At 32.3% G+C, this 19,174-nt stretch overlaps 2 protein-coding genes across 2 annotated transcripts; both read left to right on the top strand.

The window, feature by feature from the left end:
- The first annotated feature begins 304 nt into the window (after positions 1-304).
- Positions 305-3,519, top strand: LOC106406598 (probable protein phosphatase 2C 12). The gene is made up of 10 exons (XM_048765819.1): positions 305-597; positions 1,007-1,302; positions 1,433-1,604; positions 1,698-1,851; positions 1,949-2,012; positions 2,111-2,218; positions 2,300-2,425; positions 2,495-2,730; positions 2,826-3,028; positions 3,109-3,519. The coding sequence occupies exons 2-10, from the start codon at positions 1,105-1,107 to the stop codon at positions 3,132-3,134; spliced, it is 1,287 nt and encodes a 428-aa protein (XP_048621776.1). The 5' UTR covers positions 305-597; positions 1,007-1,104; the 3' UTR covers positions 3,135-3,519.
- A 5,929-nt stretch (positions 3,520-9,448) lies between these two features.
- Positions 9,449-11,633, top strand: LOC106405311 (F-box protein At1g47340-like). Its single transcript, XM_013845875.3, has one exon. It carries the CDS (start codon positions 10,107-10,109, stop codon positions 11,523-11,525), a length of 1,419 nt encoding a protein of 472 aa, XP_013701329.1. The 5' UTR covers positions 9,449-10,106; the 3' UTR covers positions 11,526-11,633.
- Positions 11,634-19,174: the final 7,541 nt, after the last annotated feature.

Here is a 19,174-nt window from a genome sequence, read left to right on the forward strand (position 1 = left end):
TTGGAAAATAGCTTGTATCCAATTTCTTTACATGTACACTTTTCCTAATAGAACTGAAAACAAGTAACACCAAATTTTGTGTTTGAAAACTAGAAAAATAAAATACAGTAGAATTGAAGATCCAGGCGTGATTGATGTTTTCCAAGTAGTAGTACATATATGTATAAAATGTCTTTATGTAATTTATTGAATTTTTGCGCGAGATTTGGGGGTTAAGCCAGGTCGACCACGTGGGAATCGAAAACGACAGCGTTTTCTTTTAATTTGCGCCGAATAAAAACATAACGGTGCAGCTCATGGCTGAGAGAACGGCGAAGGTTTTCAATTAATTTAAAAATATAATATTACAACAAAAAGAAATTAAATAGACAGAAAAGAAAGAGACACCTTCGTTTGCGCGTTTTCTGTAAATCTCTCTCTCTCTCTCTCTCTCTCTCTCTCTCTCTCTCTCTCTCTCTCTTACGGCTGTGTCCATGGCATTTCTGCAGAGCGCCGTGATCCGTGATTCTCGATCGGAGGAAGAACAAGAAGCTTCATCGCCGTCTCTCTCCGCGTAATATCCGTCGCCGATTATCGCATCTCTGTTCGATCCAAATCGTAACTTCTTCCTCCCACTCATTGTGTAGTTTCTCCTCACGAATGTGATCGTATCGATTTCGCGATTTCGTTAGGCTATTGAGAATCTGTTCGTTCGATGCCTCAGATCATTACGTTCATATTCGTTTTCTTCACTGGATTGATTCGTTCAAAGCTCGTTTAAAGAACGCATTACAAATTTGATTTTTTTAGGTTTTTAATTAATTTTAAGATCTAATTTTAATGACTAGATCGTTTTTTTTCTTCCTTGTGAGTTCGATCTAGCAATGGTGGATCGAAACGTTGAGCATGTGCTAGACATGTATCTATATATATAACAATAATAATAATAATCATGTATATTAAGATCGTTCATAAATCTATAATTAGAAATTAAAGAGGCTGTGATTAATTTTTAATTTTGTATCAGGTCTTTTGTACGGTGGTAGAGAACTAGAGACAGCTAGCTAGAGGAAGGTTTTAGTGTGTGTGTGTTTTTTTAATAATTTATTTAAGCTTTGGGAGACAATGTCAACTAAAGGAGAGCATCATACAGTTCCACTTTCGGTTTTGCTAAAGCGTGAATCTGCAAATGAGAAGATAGACAACCCTGAACTTGTACACGGCCAGTTTAACCAGAGCAAGAAAGGAGAGGATTTCACTTTCGTTAAAACAGAGTGCCAACGGGTTACTGGAGATGGCGTTACCACCTTCTCTGTCTTCGGGGTATTTGTTTGCTCTTTCTTGCATCTTGCTACATTTTGGACCTGAGAATATATTTTAATGATTGGATTGACGTGAACATCTAATTCCATTAATCCTTGAGTATTGATACCTCTCTGGTTAAATATTGTAGCTTTTTGATGGACACAATGGTTCTGCAGCAGCTATCTACACTAAGGAGAACCTGCTGAACAATGTACTAGCTGCAATACCCTCTGACCTCAACAGAGATGAGTGGGTTGCGGCACTTCCTAGAGCTTTGGTTGCTGGATTTGTTAAAACTGATAAAGATTTCCAGGAAAGAGGTATTTAACTCTTTCATCATTGAGTAAATTTATGATTTTAGTGAAGGAAATGTTTTGAGTTTTCGTTGTTGTTTCCTGTCCTTTTTTTTTTAGCAAGAACGTCTGGAACGACTGCAACGTTTGTCATAGTAGAAGGATGGGTGGTGAGTGTTGCGTCTGTAGGTGACTCTCGTTGCATACTTGAGCCTGCGGAGGGTGGTGTCTATTACTTATCTGCTGATCATCGGCTTGAAATAAACCAAGAAGAGTAACTCAGCTTTGTTCCTTCTGCTGACCTTCAGCTAATAATAATAATGAACTTATTGTATGTAATAGAATCATAATATCTTTGTCTTTATTAACAGGCGAGATCGCGTCACTGCAAGTGGTGGTGAAGTTGGTCGGCTAAATACTGGTGGTGGAACTGAGGTACTTCTTTTAAACAATACATTGTCAACTAATGCTCGTTTTGTAGAATGTAAAACATATGACACTTCTTTGTGCTGTGAAAATCTGAATTGTTTTAGATTGGTCCTCTGAGATGTTGGCCCGGTGGTCTCTGTCTCTCGAGATCCATTGGAGATCTGGATGTTGGCGAATACATTGTTCCAGTTCCTTATGTGAAGCAAGTCAAGGTTCAAAACTCTTTAACTCTCTCCTGTTGTGGTTATGGGGCTAGTTGAAAAAAATGTATCTAATTTTTGGTTGTTGTGTAGTTATCTTCAGCTGGTGGTCGACTTATCATCTCAAGTGATGGTGTGTGGGATGCAATTAGTGCAGAAGAGGCTCTTGATTGTTGCCGGGGTTTGCCACCTGAAGCTTCCGCGGAACATATTGTTAAAGTATAATATTTGAATTGCTTATATTCTTTTCCATGCAGTACCTTGATGTGTTTTCATTGCTTCACCCAGGCAGCTGTGGGGAAAAAAGGTATTCGTGATGATACAACATGTATTGTGGTTGATATATTGCCATCAGAAAAACCAGCTGCTTCCGTGCCGCCTCCAAAAAAGCAAGGAAAGGGAATGTTAAAGTCCATGTTCAAAAGAAAATCTTCAGACTCCTCTTCTAATATTGAGAAAGAGTATGCAGAACCTGATGTAGTTGAAGAGCTCTTTGAAGAGGGGTCTGCTATGCTTTCAGAGAGGTTTGGTTCTCTGAGAACAATAGTTAATACAGAATAATATATTTTCATTCATTTTGATATGTGAAACTTAACTTCGTTCTTGTTGTTTATTGCAGATTAGACACGAAGTATCCACTTTGCAATATGTTTAAGTTGTTCATGTGTGCTGTGTGTCAAGTAGAAGTGAAACCTGGAGAGGGTGTCTCGATCCATGCTGGATCGGCTAATTTCCCAAAGCTTCGTCCATGGGATGGTCCATTCCTATGCGCAAGTTGCCAAGAGAAGAAAGACGCAATGGAAGGGAAACGATCATCGGGAGGTATCTACTTACATTTCCTCCTGACTCCACTAAGAATGTGTGTGTTGCCGAAGCTAATAGTCAATGTTGTTATCTTGCAGATAGACATAGCAGTGAGAGCGACTAGCCAACAGATTCCACAACTTGCAATTTATTTGGTCAATCTACTAACAAAAACAGTATTGTGAGGTAATATGGAGCGGTCTTATGGATCTTATGGTTGTTAATTTTCACCCAGAGATATGAGTTCGTTGATCAACCCACCACCATTCTCCAGCAAACTCCAAAGCAGTTTATTTTTAATTTTGATATGGCTCTCACTTCACACCCTCGTGAAAGTTCTTTTCTTTTCTTCTTTCATTTGTGATGCTTTGGTGTTTCATGAGTAGAACTAACTGCCGAGAGATGGTAGGTACAGAAAGATATGCGAGTCTGTGAAATTATTTCATGTATAAGACCAATGAACACAATTCTGGATAGAAGCATCATTTTCATATAACTTAAATTATATCTTTCGTGTTCGTTGGTTTATTACATAAGCCATTCTCTTCTATCGTCTGACACTTGATAATCTGACACTTTCAAGCTATGTATTCAAACAAGTGAACTTATTGTTTTAGGAACCCATAAAGTTTACATGTCAAACTCTAAGAGATAATAGAGCTCAGTAATAAATCAATCTGTGTCTATTTAATACACCAAATTCACAATAAAATTGCGTGAATCTGTTGCGGCTTTAACCTTAGGATTAATAAAGTTGTATGGTTTTAAGTTTTTACACTTGTTGATATAGTGGTACACCATTGGTTAGTACAATAAAGTTTTCAAAAATAAATGTTGTTCTTACTCTTAAGTTTGCAAAATCTATCTATATATATATATATTATATAAAACAACATAATATGAATAACTCAGTGAACAATATATACAATATTTGGAAAGTATTTTTTTGAATTTTGTTTGTGTATCATCACCAAATTCATTTCATTATAAAAATATGACATAATTCAGTAAAAATGATGACATGTTTTAATTTTGACATGTCAAATTGCATTTATAAAGTTTTAAATTTTTTTTGGTAAGATGCTTCAAATATACCAATATATTATATGTATCATCATTTAAAGAAAAATTTAAACTAATAACCAAACTAGAAATATATAATTTTTAAATTAACTTAGAATTGAAAATAAAAATATGTAAATATTTATATTTGTATAAATTAAAATGATTATATATTTGTTCATTAAGTGTTCGAATTATGTTTTAATTCATTAATTGGCAAAAAAAACTAATCAAAAAAGTGAGATCAAGATAATCCACATTAGTATTAAATGATCCATGGTTTCCAACCACTAGCCTAATACCAGTAAACAGTATCAACATAATCATTATCTTAATCTTACAAAGAATTTTCTCATCAATGCGACATCAGAAACATGGAACTCACATGCAATTGGGCTTTGGTGGACCCAGATGATGTGGAAATTATAGAAAGTATAATACTGAATCGGACCCAAATGATCGATTAAGATGGATGGCACTTCACCAAAAATGGAAAATACACGATTAAATTTGATTATCAAGTCGAGCGGGTGTGTCCTGCTACAAGAAAGACGCTTCATGTGTATGTACCAACTATCACCTCCTCTAAAGGCATATTCTTAGAAAATATGTTGTCCACCCAAGATTAAGCATTTTTATGGAAAATAGTTTTAGAATGTCTATCGGTAAAGAAAAACCTGCGGGCGCGAGGGATACAAGATGATACACGGTGTGCACAATGTAGAGCAGATGAGGAATCAATAAATCATGTATGTTTTAAATGTCTCACGACTGTCCAAGTGTGGGCTCCCTCAAAAATCTCATCGAATGCAGTTAATTTTTCTACTTAATCGATTTTTTTCAAATATGGATCATTTGTTTTGGAAGATTTCACCCCAAGTGGATAATCATTAGTTTGCATGAATTTTATGGTATATTTTGAAAGGACGAAACAACATGATTTTTTCAGCAACATAGATACCGATCCTAGAGATACTCTCCAATTGGTAGAAACTGAATCAACACTTTGGGTCGAGGCACAAACATCACTAATACAACGAGTCACCCAAACTAGAGAGGTGAGCCGGAAACATTACCTCACATATTGGGACGATGGTGTTTACGGATAGGTCATGGAAAGAATAGCCAAACTACTCGGGACAAGCTTGGTATAGCTAGTACATGAGAAAAAATTGATGGGATGATGGAGGCAACGAACATGAGAGCCAGCCTTTCATCCCTTCATTCGGAATTAGAAATCTTCATTAGGGCAATGCAAAACATGAGGAATCTAAGACAGTTTCACGTAACGCTTGCAATGGATTGTTCTTAATTGTTGTAGACGGTTTCAGAACCAGAAATGTTTTTATAAAACGATTTTTATTTCATCTTCCTATAGTTTTTAAAACTCTAACAAAATTATCTAACATAAATAATTTCCTAAAATTATACTAAAAAAAACAGAAACAGTTTCTTTAGAATCTTGATGAACTTTAGATAACTAACTTAATATTGTTAGAATTACTATCAACCAAATAATCTTTTGTGAATCTAACCTAAACAAACGATAATAACAAGAGATAAAGATTTATTAAACATTTAACCTATCTCATAATAGGTTATATAAAAATTTAAACTTTGTTATGTTTAATATTTATAATTCTGAACTTATTTTCTAACAATGTGATCAAGATTTAATTATTTTCATTTTATCAAGATTTAGATCAAGATTTTATCATTTTATTGACAAAAAAGTAACTGATTTGCAAACTACCCAATGTAAATATATAAATTTACGTTTTTGAAAATATAGTAAGTTCATATGTATCCAACTAAACATTTTCAAAATAAATTTTTATACTACTTTTTTACAAAGTAGAAATTTTAATATTGTTTAATAAATATGATGTCCAACTACATACGTAATGATAATTTTACATAATCAACTATGGTAATCAACTATGGTTCAAAATCCATTTAAATAATATAATTTATTTATTTAGAGTTCTACTTATATCTATTGATAAAAGGTTGTCATTTAAATTTGGACATATGAACTTTTCCGTTAATGTTAGACTAGATTGGATATTAAATATATAAATCTGAAAATTATGTTACTCTAATTCATTTTGCTTACCAATTTTTTGGGAATCAATAAACATGACCGATGTTCTTACCAAATGACATTTAGTTTCTACATACAAAAATATCTATCTCTAAATATGACATAAACAATACAATATAGTATACCTGAAATCATTTCATTATGTATTTTTAGTTTTCTCACTCCTACGTAGACTAATTCGAACCTTTTATTTATCAAGATTTTAATGTATGCAATGGTGATTAATAACCAGTGCTATAGGGAATTGTTTTAACTAAACCATTGTCTATTTTTTGTACATATAAATCAATTTATTGGTAGCAAATAAGGTTAGATGCTGTTTTAAAATATTCAATATTTCGAGCATGAAATGTTTACATTATGTTTTTGACACATATTTACTGGAAAAATTCATCCTAATATTCTTATAAGAAAACAAAATAATTATAAAAAAAAAAACAAAATAAGACTAAGTGACAAAACAAGTAAGTAACTGAACTACAAACCACACATTCTAGTTTAAAATCAAATTTAAATTTAAAATAACTGTAAAAATCTTATAACACCATTTTACAAAATAATAATCATGCGTCTTTACCTCTCCTCCATCGATGTATAGCTTAGTCAATCTAGTAAAGGTTACAAAGACGGTATTTAGCAAGGCCTAAATATGACTTGTCGCTAATACTAACAAGTAAAAAGTCATGTGTTGTTTTTGCAAAAAAAAAAACAGTATAATTGCGGTTGAGAAAAAAAAATGCAAAATTTCTTCTTTTTTATTTCACCCAAAAAGTATCCTCTGTATATTAATCCTGGAGCATTACAACATGTTTTCATAGCCACGTGTCATCACGAGATTAATTCTTAGAATTGTTAGAAAAATAAGTTGGTCCATACAAACATATACTATGTTTTTTATTAAACTAACTATCAAATTAATTAGTAGTGTACAAAAGAATATTTTTTCTTTCTTTAAATAAAAGCTACGGAATTACCTAATATGGTTAACATATATATGACAATTAATGATTATGAATAATACATATTTGATAAAAAAATTCTAATCTCTTTCTTTTTTTGTTAAATTTTATACTATTAAAATAAATTAAACAATCACATTAAGCATATAATAAAAAAATAGATTTTTTCTTATATGATATATTTTGAATTTTTAAAAACGACTATAAATTATTAAAAATGGTAAAAGTCCCACATTGAAAATTTTGTGATCAGTGGTTTAACTTTTTTTGTTTATGAAAGATACAAATGATCATATATCATAGGGGTGGGCGTTCGGATACACATTCGGGTTGCTATTGGATATTTCAGTATAAAGGTAGAATCCGTTCGGGTATTTTATGTTCGGGTTCGGAATATTTTAGGTCGGGTTTGGGTATTTAAATTTTGAATAAAAAATAAATAAATTATTCATTGTTTAAGTTTTTTATATTTAAAATATATTTTAAATTAACTGGTTTTCTAATTTTTAAAAGATTAAACTATTAATAGGTTTGAAGATAAAACTTAAAAATAGAAAGACACTAATTTAGTTGCTGTTTTGAAATTTTAGATGCAACTTTTGTTAATGCAAGAAAACAGAGCTTGATATGTATTTTAAGTGAGTAGCAAACAATTTTGTTCATAATTATATGTATATTATCTAATTTTGGGCAAAAATCATCATTAATATAAATATTTTGAACAAAATGAGAGAAGTTAACTTGAAATATAGGGTTAAGTATACTTATGTTTGGTTATCTTCGGATATCCATTCGGGTTCGGATATTACCCGTTCGGATTCAGATATTACCCGAACTGGTGAAATAAGTAATTTGTTTTGTTATTCTAATTAAATGATTTTTAGACCGAGCTGGTGAATATATACTAGACAGACATTTATATTTCGAGAATGCACTTATATTTTATAACAGCTTGATATATTAGATTTGAATTATAACCTGTTAATATAGTTTGCCGATGATTTTTTTCAAAATTTTAATTCTTAGATATGTATATGGAGTGAAACTAATTTTTAATGATGTCCATTTTTTTTAATTGACATTTATATAATTCACCGAATTCATAAAAGAATTTAAACTTATAAAGTTAACTCATATCAATGAAATAAAGACGAGAACGAAAGCACAATTTTTTAGAGGTAGAAAATGAAATCACTTATGGAGAGTCAATAGTAAACAAATCGAGAGCAGAAAACCTAACCCCCTTTCGTCATTATACAATCAATGTTGCCTATTTGGTTTCGGTGATTTGTGTTAGGTGCAAAACTTAATTTTCTTTTGTGCATATGAAGTCTTAAAAATAATTAAAATGAGATGTAATATGTTAACTCTTCAACAAGGATGATATATTTAAGAGACTAACATTTGTATTCGTCATTTTATAATTGATAAAAACTGTAGTGTTGCAAAATATTAAAACCATTTAATAAACAAACATTATCATAAGAATTCACTCCGCGCATGCGAGTGTAAGTTTATTTGCTAGGAAAAGGAAATTCAGCAACGCCACCCTAATTTTTTTTTTATATCTATCTTATTAAAACTCAAGTACAAATTATGTTTGTTTGGAAACATGTATAGCAATTTTGTTCTTAAACTTTGTTTGGGAACATAGATTGTAGTTTAAAAAAAAAAAGTTTGTTTGGAAACATGGATTGTAGTTTTAAAAAAGAGGTTTGTTTGGAAACATAGATTGCAGTTTTAAAAAATAGGTTTGTTTGGAAACATTGATAGCAGTAAATTAAGAGAAAAAAAAGTAATGGGCTTATATTTTTAAAAAAATTTGGAAGTCCATTATATTATGAAAAACTATCTATCTGGTACCTAATCGGGTTCAGTTCGGGTTTCCGGGTCACAGATTTCAGCATCATTCTAATATTTTTAAATTTCAGTTCGGGTTCGCTTCGGATTTTTTGCAGGTTTGGTTCGAGTTCGGATAACTCATTTAAATTACTTTTAAAATTTTAAAATTCATTATATATTTATGTACTTTAAATTTCTCAAAAACTATAAACAAAATAATATATTAAATATAAATTTGAATAACATATGTCAGGATACCTAAACTTAACATATAAACTATTTTAGTTCAAATATTTGGATAGAAAATCAATAATTATTTTAAGTATTTTTGGTGTTTTAAGTATACTTTTACTATTTTATATATTTACTATTGATTATTTGTATATATTTTCAAGTATTTAAACCAGCTTAAAAGTATCATATATATTCTAGATGTTTTTATATATATTAAGTCTAAAAATAATTAATATATATAAGTATATAAATATATTTCGGATACATTCGGGTACCCGGAATACTCGGTTCGGATTGGATTCGGTTTCGGTTCTCCAAAAACCAAAATTTTGAATAATTCAGATATTTAATCAATTTTGGTTTGGGTTTGGTACTATTTTTTTGGATCGAGGTCGGTTCGGTTCTTTAGATTCGGGTATTTTACGTAGTCCTTATATTATTGACATGGAAAACAAATAAAAATATATTTTTGAAAAATATATCCGCGCGGGCGCGCGGATCAAAGTCCAATTTCTCTTATAACACCATTTTATAAAAAAAAAAAATCATGCGTTTTAACACGGATTAGAATCTAGTAAAGATTACGAAGTCGGTATTTAGTAAGGCCTAAATATGACTTGTCGCTAATACTAAAAAGGTAAAAAGTCACGTGGAGTTTTTGCTACAAAAACAGTATAATTGCAGTTGAGAAAAAAAAATGCAAAATTTCTTCTTTTTTATTTCACCCAAAAAATATTAAAGTTTATTTAGTAAGAAAAGGAAATTCAGCAACGCCGCCCTAATTTTTTTATAATTTCTCTGCCGCTTTCCATATGGTAGCTAGGTCTTTTGACATAGCTAGGTTATAAACTTGAACACCTCTCTCTCTCTCTCTCACACAGCAAGCATAACGATCATGGCTTCGGATTCTATCCCTGTGGAACTCAGCCACGAGATATTGTCAAGATTGCCAGCAAAGTCAATCGCTAGGTTTCATTGCGTGTCCAAGCAATGGGCATCAATACTTGATCGGCCACACTTCAAAGATTTGTTCCTGACCAAGTCTTCGACCCAGCCACGTCTCATATTCGCTATCGAAGAAAATTGTTTGTGGAGCTTCTTTTTGTTGCCTCAGCATATGAGTCCACATGAGAAGCCATCATCTTCTCTTGTATTAACCCCTGAATTTCATATGAAGTTCCCTCCAGACGATACGTGGTGGATCTTTCCTCATCATGACCGAAAGTTCGCATGCGGGTACGCCTCTGGTTTGATCTATTTCTCTTGTATGTCGGTTAAGGAGGGTTACGATGGAGTGCCTGTAATTTGTAACCCTAAAACAGGACGATATGAGATCTTACCTTATATCAGAAGGTACAGAAAGTCGTATAGTTTTTTTGGGTTTGATCCTGTTGAAAAGCAATACAAGGTATTGCACATAGCTTATCCATGTGGTCCTAATGATCACAGAATTATGACACTGGGAACTCAAGGAATGAGGTGGAGAAAGATCCATTGTTCATTAAGACTTGAGAATCTGAGTGAAGGGGTATGCATTAATGGGGTTTTGTATTACTTAGGTGACACGTCTGAGTGTAAGAAAAAGATTAGGGAGAAGTCTAGTTTTGCAATAGCATGCTTTGATATTCGGTCTGAGAAGTTCAAGTTTCTTTATCCGGAGAGCTTTTGTGAATTGGTAAACTATAATGGTAAGTTAGGTGTGATTTACTATGATGATCTCACTGATGATGCTGTTGCGTTGCGTGTGTGGGTTCTAGAGGATGTAGAGAAACAAAAATGGTCGAAATATTCCTACACTCTGAGGGGTGATAAACTCTTCCCGCATTATGCTTCAGTGGTTGGAGTGATTTCTACTGGTGAAATTATGTTGTCGATGGCTGATTATACGTCCAAACAACCGTTTTATATTTACTACTTCAATCCTGAACGGAACACCATTCGACGTGTTGAAATCCAAGGTTTCGGAGAATACCACGAAGCTTCCGAAAACCCTAGTAGAGTCTACGTCTTTTTAGACGACTGTAGTAGATTCTACCCTTCTGCACACCATGCTGAGGATCTTAATGTTAAGGATCCAAAGCTACTAAACTCAAGCATCTATGCTCCATATGTGTATAAAGGAGAAGATGAAGAAGTAGAAGAAGAAGAACACGATGATGATGAAAATGGTTTTAGTCAATTTTATGGTAAAAAGAGGAAGAATAAACCAGATGAAAGCAGGAGTAGAAAAGGAAGAAAGCAGGAGGGGAAGAAAAAGAAGAAGAAGAAGAAGAAGAAAGTAGGAGGAGAAAACAGAGACAATCATTGGAGTTAGGTGAAAGCAATATGGGCATGTCATTTTGTGCTTTTATCTATGCGTTTATGCTTTTGAGTTATGTACCCACTTTATAACTATTTTAATAAGCCAAGTTTTCTCTTAAGATTCCATCTCTTCTCAGTTTCTAAATGCAATAGCATCCTCTGGGCGGTAAGAGTATGGGCAGGGGTGAACCGCTCATTTGGGATTCAAGAAACTAATTTTTTATTATTATTATTTTTTTCGTTTGATTTAAAAAAAAAAATTAAATAAAGCGATCAATAGCGGGCCGCCACGTGGCGTGGGACCCGCTGAACAGTCACGATTCGGGTTCACTCGGGAGAGGCGGGACGAGCCGAAGTCTTCATTTATGCTTATTTTAATATATATTTTTTTTCGTAAAACGTGCGACCTCCTCCTCTTGAACTCCTGATGCGAATGCTCTAATGAATACAAAACAGTGCGTGGAGAGTTTATATGTGACAAATAATTATATTTTGATGCTGTCTTAAACAGAAAAAAACGTGTATATATTGATAAGTAAATCGGTTACTCCTGCATGTTCACTCTTATCCTGTTGTGGATGTTCAAGGGTTAGAGCAAAAACATTTAGCTTATGATTCTTCAGTTAGAATCTCTAATGCTAAAAAGAGGTGTTGAGTTTAGCTGAAGAAGCTCTTCAATAACGTCCTCCAAGATGATAACTGAGACAACCTCTTCATTGCCAGTCACAATCCTTATAGACAACTGCAATGTTGCTGTGACCCTTTTGGAACTTATTTAGGATATCATATAATACACTGGAGACAAGAAGGTTATTAATATGAACGCTTGTGTTATAGGATATCATATAACGACGTGGTCAAGAATGTGATTTCCCGCAGAATTCTCTCATAATGTTTTTTTCCTTTGAGGAACTTGATATTTTGTTAATTAAGCTGACAAAATATATAAATAAAAAAACTGATTCCAAACTGATTAGTAAAATTTGGTATTGGAGTAAAAACTGAAACTGACTGACAGAGTTCAAGTTACAAAGGGGAGAAAATAATACAAGCAGCTCAAAACCAATCAACATCCATATACCCGAAGGATGCATACAAAGGAGTCAGGTTTGAACTGTAAAAATAAAAACAAGTCCAAAAATACACAATTGTTTTGGGGATTATTGGGACTATGGAGTCATCTTCTTTAGTCACTCTTCTTACTGCCGAAAAATCTCCAAAAGAAAATGATTAATGCTACCAAGATTGCAATTGGTATGGCAGAGTATCCTGTCGTTGCAACAAAGTTAATATAGAGAGTAATCAGAATGACTATTGCAATGAGTGTCTGCTTCTTCCATTGAACGGTATCATTAACTGCAAATAGCAACCATGCCACAAAAAATCACCTTTTTCAATATACAACTTAAAACTAAAGGAAAACAATGGTATAAGTTAAACCAATACGTACCCTCTTTTTTGGGTTGGTTTTGAGCCGTCAAGTGTGAGAATGAGTCTATTGTCCTCTTTATACCTTCCTGTAGTTAAAGATTAGTGAAAGTGAAAAGGATTACTGGCACCGAAACAGAATGATTATATCGATCTATATGTCTCTAATGAAAATAGAAGTTTGTGTAAACCTGAAGTGGCACAACAGGAGCGTAGCCTAAGAGATCCTTTGCTTTTGAGGAATCAAAAGTTCTGCTGCAAGAGAGCAACCTAACTCTAGAAGGTGTTAGTTGTGTTACTTTCATCCCATGTGGTCCAAGTAATTTATATGCAAGTTCCACAAGATGTGCTATTGGCATCATCACAACAGCAGGTATCTTTATACTTGGCCTGCAAAATTATAATAAAGTAGTATTAATCTGAGAAAGAAACATCAATTCCAAATGTGTTTATTTTTATAAATACCAAATGTAACTTGTTTTATTTCAGGTTATGAGTTTTATCCCAATAGAATCTGAATCCAAATGGATATAAAAAAAACCAAAGAATTCAAAATTCCAAAAAAAAAAACATTCGTACCAAACCGGAAATCAATCCCGAATAAGTATCCAAAATACTCTGATTTCATTGAGTATCTAAAATAAGTATGATTGCACAGGTTTTTGTTTTCATTTATTTTTATATAAACATTTTGTTTTCAATTCTAAATTAGTTATATATTGTGTCTAACAATTTTTAAAATATAATAAGTTTACGGTTTATTTTTTTAATTGAATATATTGTTTCAAACTTTCACATGTATTTGTATCTTCTTCTAGATATATATATTTCCGGATTATTATTTCATTATTAAAATCGTAACTATATATATAAAGATTAGTAAAATATTTTTTTATTGTCATATTCAAAGATATTGTAACATTTCACAAATTTAGAATTTTTAAAAAAAAATTAAACTTTTCGTTTCATAGTTTTATATTATCGAGTAAATAATTAAACATTTAGCTTTTGTTTAATTTTTAAAATAAACTATATAGTTTAAAATTTGTTTTCATTGATTTAAGGTAGTAAAGATTAATCATTGTTAGATAATATGATTTTTGTTATTTAAAAAAAATCTTTATAATTTTAAAAGTTAACATCGACAAATTTTTAAATATTTAGCATATAGAGGTATAGTATTACAACACTAAATTATATCTATTTAATTTATACTATGTATAAATTCAATGGATCATCTATTGTTTAAATCCAATTATTGATAGCCCAATAAAAATTTCTGGTAGACTCAAAATTTAAATGATAAGATTATATATTAAATGTAACATGATTTTCTAGGAATATGTCCATTGGATCCATTTATTAAAAAATCACACATGAATCAAGGTTGTGACTTCTGTTTTAATATATAAGATTACATGAATAGTTACCTCAGATACTTAGTTTAATATATTTTGATATGTGGTGCTTTTTCTTTTTCTGTATAGTCGAGTTTATCGGGTTCGTTGTGTTTTTTCTTCGGGTTTGTCAAATATGATATGTTTGCACATAGTTTTTGAATTTTTTTCTCTAATTTCATATTTACTCTCTAATTTCATTTGTCGAAAACTACCTTAAAACCAAAAAGAATTGTGACAATAGCATATCTCATGTCTCATTTCAATTTTTCAATTTTTTCTCTTTGTTTCACTAGATAGATATTTAGTTTTTGGGCTTAACTAATTACAAAATACTATTTGCAAAACCAAAAACTCGATTAAGATCCAAAACTAAAAAGTATTTTATGTTCAACCGAGATTTAGAAATATTAATAAACTCAAACCGAATCTGACTAAATCCGAATCGAATCTGAGCTCGGCTTTTGTAATATCCAAATGGGACCAAAATTCATAAATCTAAAAATCCAAAATACGATTGAATCCAAACAGAAACCATGTTGGTCCTCCAAATGCCTAGCCCTAGTTTATTGTGAAAATTGAAAAAAAAATGAACTTCATAATTTTTGTTATAAACTTATAATATGATAAAAATAGTTTTTTTAGAGAAATAGCCTCAAAAACATTCAACATGTTTTTCTTCTTACACTAGTAGCCAATGATGAAAGTGATCAAATTAAATTTCATTAAAAGATTAAATGACAGTTATATCATTTTACTAAAGATATATTACATATTATAGATATTTAAACGAAAAAATTTCAAAAATCAAATTCGATTTTTTCAAAAAAAAATGATTTTTCTTAAAAAGTGTTTAAGAAGACATTTATGAATGTGTATGATATCCTTACAAAAAAATGTCATCACCTCATGTCGAAAGAACTAAGGAACCTCTGCGTTTAATTCACACTAATTGATTTATGTATTTAAAATACATACAAACTAGAGGTGAAAAAATTACTTTGTGGCCTTCATAGATGATTGCACAAAATATTGTTATGTAAATTTATTACATATCATAGATGAATCTTTAGATAAATTGAAGGAATTTAAACATGAGGTTGAAAATCAGCTTAAAGCGACTATGAAAATTTCATCAACTCAAACACAGTGAATTTTTGCACTCTCGATAAATTTATTTGTCTGGTCAGGATTAGTGTAAAGTATAATAACTAGAGTCTATCAAGTCAGCATTTAGTCTGTATATGCTTAGAGTCATATCTATTCATGTGGGGGATAGCCGGAACTTTGTTTCTCACCAAGTTCGTAATCTCGTCGATCGGAGGTTCTTTCAAAGAATTGTTTATGCAATAGAGATGGCAAATAAACCAAATCCGAAAACTGAATCGAATCTAGTTCGATTGAAATGAATTCGAACCGAACCAAATCCAATATAAGTACAAAATGGAACTTGTTTTATCTCGGATTATGAGTTTTGTCCAATTAGAATCCGAATCCGAATGGATATCCAAAAAAAAACTGAAACATTCAAAATTCCGAAAAAGCACTACCAAACCTGAACTCAGTCCCGAATAAGTACCCAAAATACTCTGATTTCATTGAGTACCCAAAATAAGTATGAATTACATGAATAGTTAACTCAGATATTTAGTTTAATATATTTTGATATGTGGTGCTTTTTCTTCTTCTATAAAGGCGAGTTTATCGGGTTTGATGTTTTTTCTTCGGGTTTGTCGAGTATAATATGTTTGCACATAGTTTTTGAGTTCTGTTTTCTAATTTCATTCTCTAATTTCACTTGTCAAAAATTACATTAAAACCAAAAAGAATCGTTACAGGAGCATATCCCATTTCTCATTTCAATTTTTTCAATTTTGGCTCTTTGATTCACTAGATATTTATTTTGTTTTTGGGTTCAACTAAGATTTGGAAATATTGTTAAAACCAATCTGAATCAGACTAAATCCGAACTGAACTTCTATAACATCCTAATGAGACTGAAATTCATAAACCCTAAAATCCAAAATCCGATTGAACCCAAACTGGAACCCGGTTGGGCCCCCGAATGCCCAGCCTAAGTTATGTGAAAATTGGAAAAACAGAACTTCATCACTTTTGTTATAATATGATAAAACATTTTTTAGTGAAATGGTCTCAAAAACATTCAACATGATTTTCTTCTTAAAATAGAGACAATGATTTAAGTAATCAAATTAGATTTCATTACAAGATTAAAGGACAGTATATCATTTTACTAAAGATATACATATATAGATATATATATATATATATATTTAAACCAAGGTCTTTGAGAAAAATTTGCTCAGCATCCTTGGGCGCCTTCTCAATTCCGACCAACAGTCCATGTCAAGAATAATTGCAGACATACCAAACAATTGGTGGGTGTACGATCGGGTCCGAGGTATTTCCTTCCCAAAGGACAATTTCCAGTTCATCTTTGACATAGAAGAGAACCTCCAAACAGTTTTCAGTGATCGTCCATGGTCTTTCAACTACTGGACCATGATTCCTGAGCGATGGACTGCAAACCCTCCTGATGACTTCCTCACCAAGTTTGAAGTGAGGATCCGTATCAGGCATATCCCATACAACTACTACACGAGAGAGACAATGCACGACCTTGCAAAAGCCATTGGAAAGGTTGAGGAAATAGCATTTGATCCCAACATTTCGCATGTTGTAAGTATGCCTGATACGGATCCTCACTTCTAACCGTACTATTCTATTAGTGCTTTTGCCACGTGTCTCCTTCAGAAAACCGAGTTTCTGAAAGAATTGCATGGTCGGTGATAAGAGATAATATCTCTATTGTACGTGGAAAAATGGTCCGTAGTGGCTCACCACAATCCTTAAGGACGATGCCATGGATATACTCAAAGACGGCCATGGACTTGTGTTTCTATCCCTCATCGGGGTCTCTTACCATTTATTTTCTATTTTCACTAATGCCTTCTAGTTTTCAGAGTGGCTTTATTTTTCTTTTAGAGAGCTCTGCTTTTTCTTTTTTTTAACACTGTTGAATTCATTTCAAATAAAAACCAGGGAACACCAGAGTATCGACCTTAAAGGTCACGGTAAACCAAATACGAGATGCAACAGAGGCAAATTAAATGCCCCAACAACAAGAAAACGCAACATCCGATGTCAGGCGACACCATAAAGAGAGAAGATAAATAGAGAGTAATGACATCCAACCTTCAGGTGGCAGCTTCACTTTCAATCCTCTGCAACAGCCATGTTGGTCCGCCACAAGAAATGTATGATTGGTACCGACGATCAGAAGTTACACTTACAGCGATTTCCTGAGCTATAGTGTTTTTCCAGTGCTCACAGTGGTGGAAACTCCAGTCTTGTAAAGCCCTAAGCCGAAGTTGAATGTCCGTTCTGAGATGTCTCCAATCTGTAGACTCAGCAGGAGCTGTGAGAGTCTGTCTTGCCAGCACGCAGGAAGATTCAAAAATAATCTTCTGTTGACGAGTAGACACCATATCAGAGACAGCCCACTGCATAGCCATAAGCTCCGCTGCATTTTGTGATTCCACATTCTAGAAGGCTCGCCTGCTATGAAGAATAGTAGTGCCTTTATCATCACGCAAAATCCAACCAACTCCACACAAATCCTGATTATTAATCCATGACACTCCTATATTGCATTTTAGATACCCCGACGGAGGTCTTGTCCAAGAGGGGGAGTTCTGTAGCGTTGTCAAGGAGGTTTGTGTACCTTCATTTCCAAGCACATTGAGCTCAAACCACACATTCGCTTCTTCTTTCGCTTTCAATAAGACTGAGACAGAGGAGTAGTGCCTCCTTTCAAATATCAACCCGTTCCTAGACTTCCATAGATACCAAATGATCCAGGGGAAGGCCTTGACATTCATATCTTTTTGGCCTTTTCTGCATTTGCTTCAACATCAATATGTTGAATATCAAACCGGTGTTTAAAAAAAAATAACTAAGTTACGGTTGTAAATTTTACCATTTGACTCAGGGTGACTGGTTTCTGCGCTACCACCCGCAAACACAACTTTTGCGGTTGATAGCAGTTGTTGGCGTTTTTCAACAATCACTCAGACCGCTCTAAACCGCTTTAAACCGCTTCAAACCGCTCTAAACCTCATAAATTCAAAAGTTGGTTCCAGCTAGCGTTTGCGGTTGTAGGCGGTTGCGGGAGGACAATTTTTTTTCTTTTAAAAAAAGAATATAAATACAAAAATAAAAATATTCAATAAAAATTTTAAATTGGAATTATAAAATACTAAAATATATCTATTATATTTTAATTAATATTAGAAAATTTAACAATAAATTTTTTTTCTATAATTATTATAATATTATGATTTTTGATATTTTTATAATTATATAAAATGTAAATATTTTTAATTTATTATTTAACCGCTTCTGCATTGGGTAGTTAACCAATCATAAGTACCCCGCAAACACACCAATTTCTTACCGCAGAAGCGGTCGTACTAATCTTTTAAACTGCTAGAAACCACAACCACGCGCAATCGCAACCGCTACGTTTGAACCAGTCAGACCATCTGTAGTGTTTATGATAAACAAAGATGAAAATAAAAAATCCATAATCATTAACTTCAATATTCAATATAAGTTGGAGGATTCAAAAAAAAAATCATTTTGGAAATTCAAATGTAATTTTTTTAGAATTTTTTTTAAATTAGGAAATTTAAATAAAATATGGAAGAGAAATTGTTCATTTCTATATTTAATATATATATGAAAATTATTATACAGCCCAAATTGGCAAATTAGGTTAGTTTAGACATTTTATAAGTAAGTGTAGTTTCCTAAA

Source organism: Brassica napus, chromosome C8 (assembly GCF_020379485.1).
Source record: "Brassica napus cultivar Da-Ae chromosome C8, Da-Ae, whole genome shotgun sequence".
NCBI lineage: Eukaryota > Viridiplantae > Streptophyta > Magnoliopsida > Brassicales > Brassicaceae > Brassica > Brassica napus.

Excerpts from the sequence above, each read along its gene's own strand:
- LOC106406598 (XM_048765819.1), top strand. The coding sequence starts at position 1,105 with ATGTCAACTAAAGGAGAGCATCATACAGTTCCACTTTCGGTTTTGCTA. Across the intron at positions 1,852-1,948 it reads CTTGAAATAAACCAAGAAGA|GCGAGATCGCGTCACTGCAA; the intron begins GTAACTCAGCTT and ends CTTTATTAACAG. Across the intron at positions 3,029-3,108 it reads AGGGAAACGATCATCGGGAG|ATAGACATAGCAGTGAGAGC; the intron begins GTATCTACTTAC and ends GTTATCTTGCAG.
- LOC106405311 (XM_013845875.3), top strand. The coding sequence starts at position 10,107 with ATGGCTTCGGATTCTATCCCTGTGGAACTCAGCCACGAGATATTGTCA.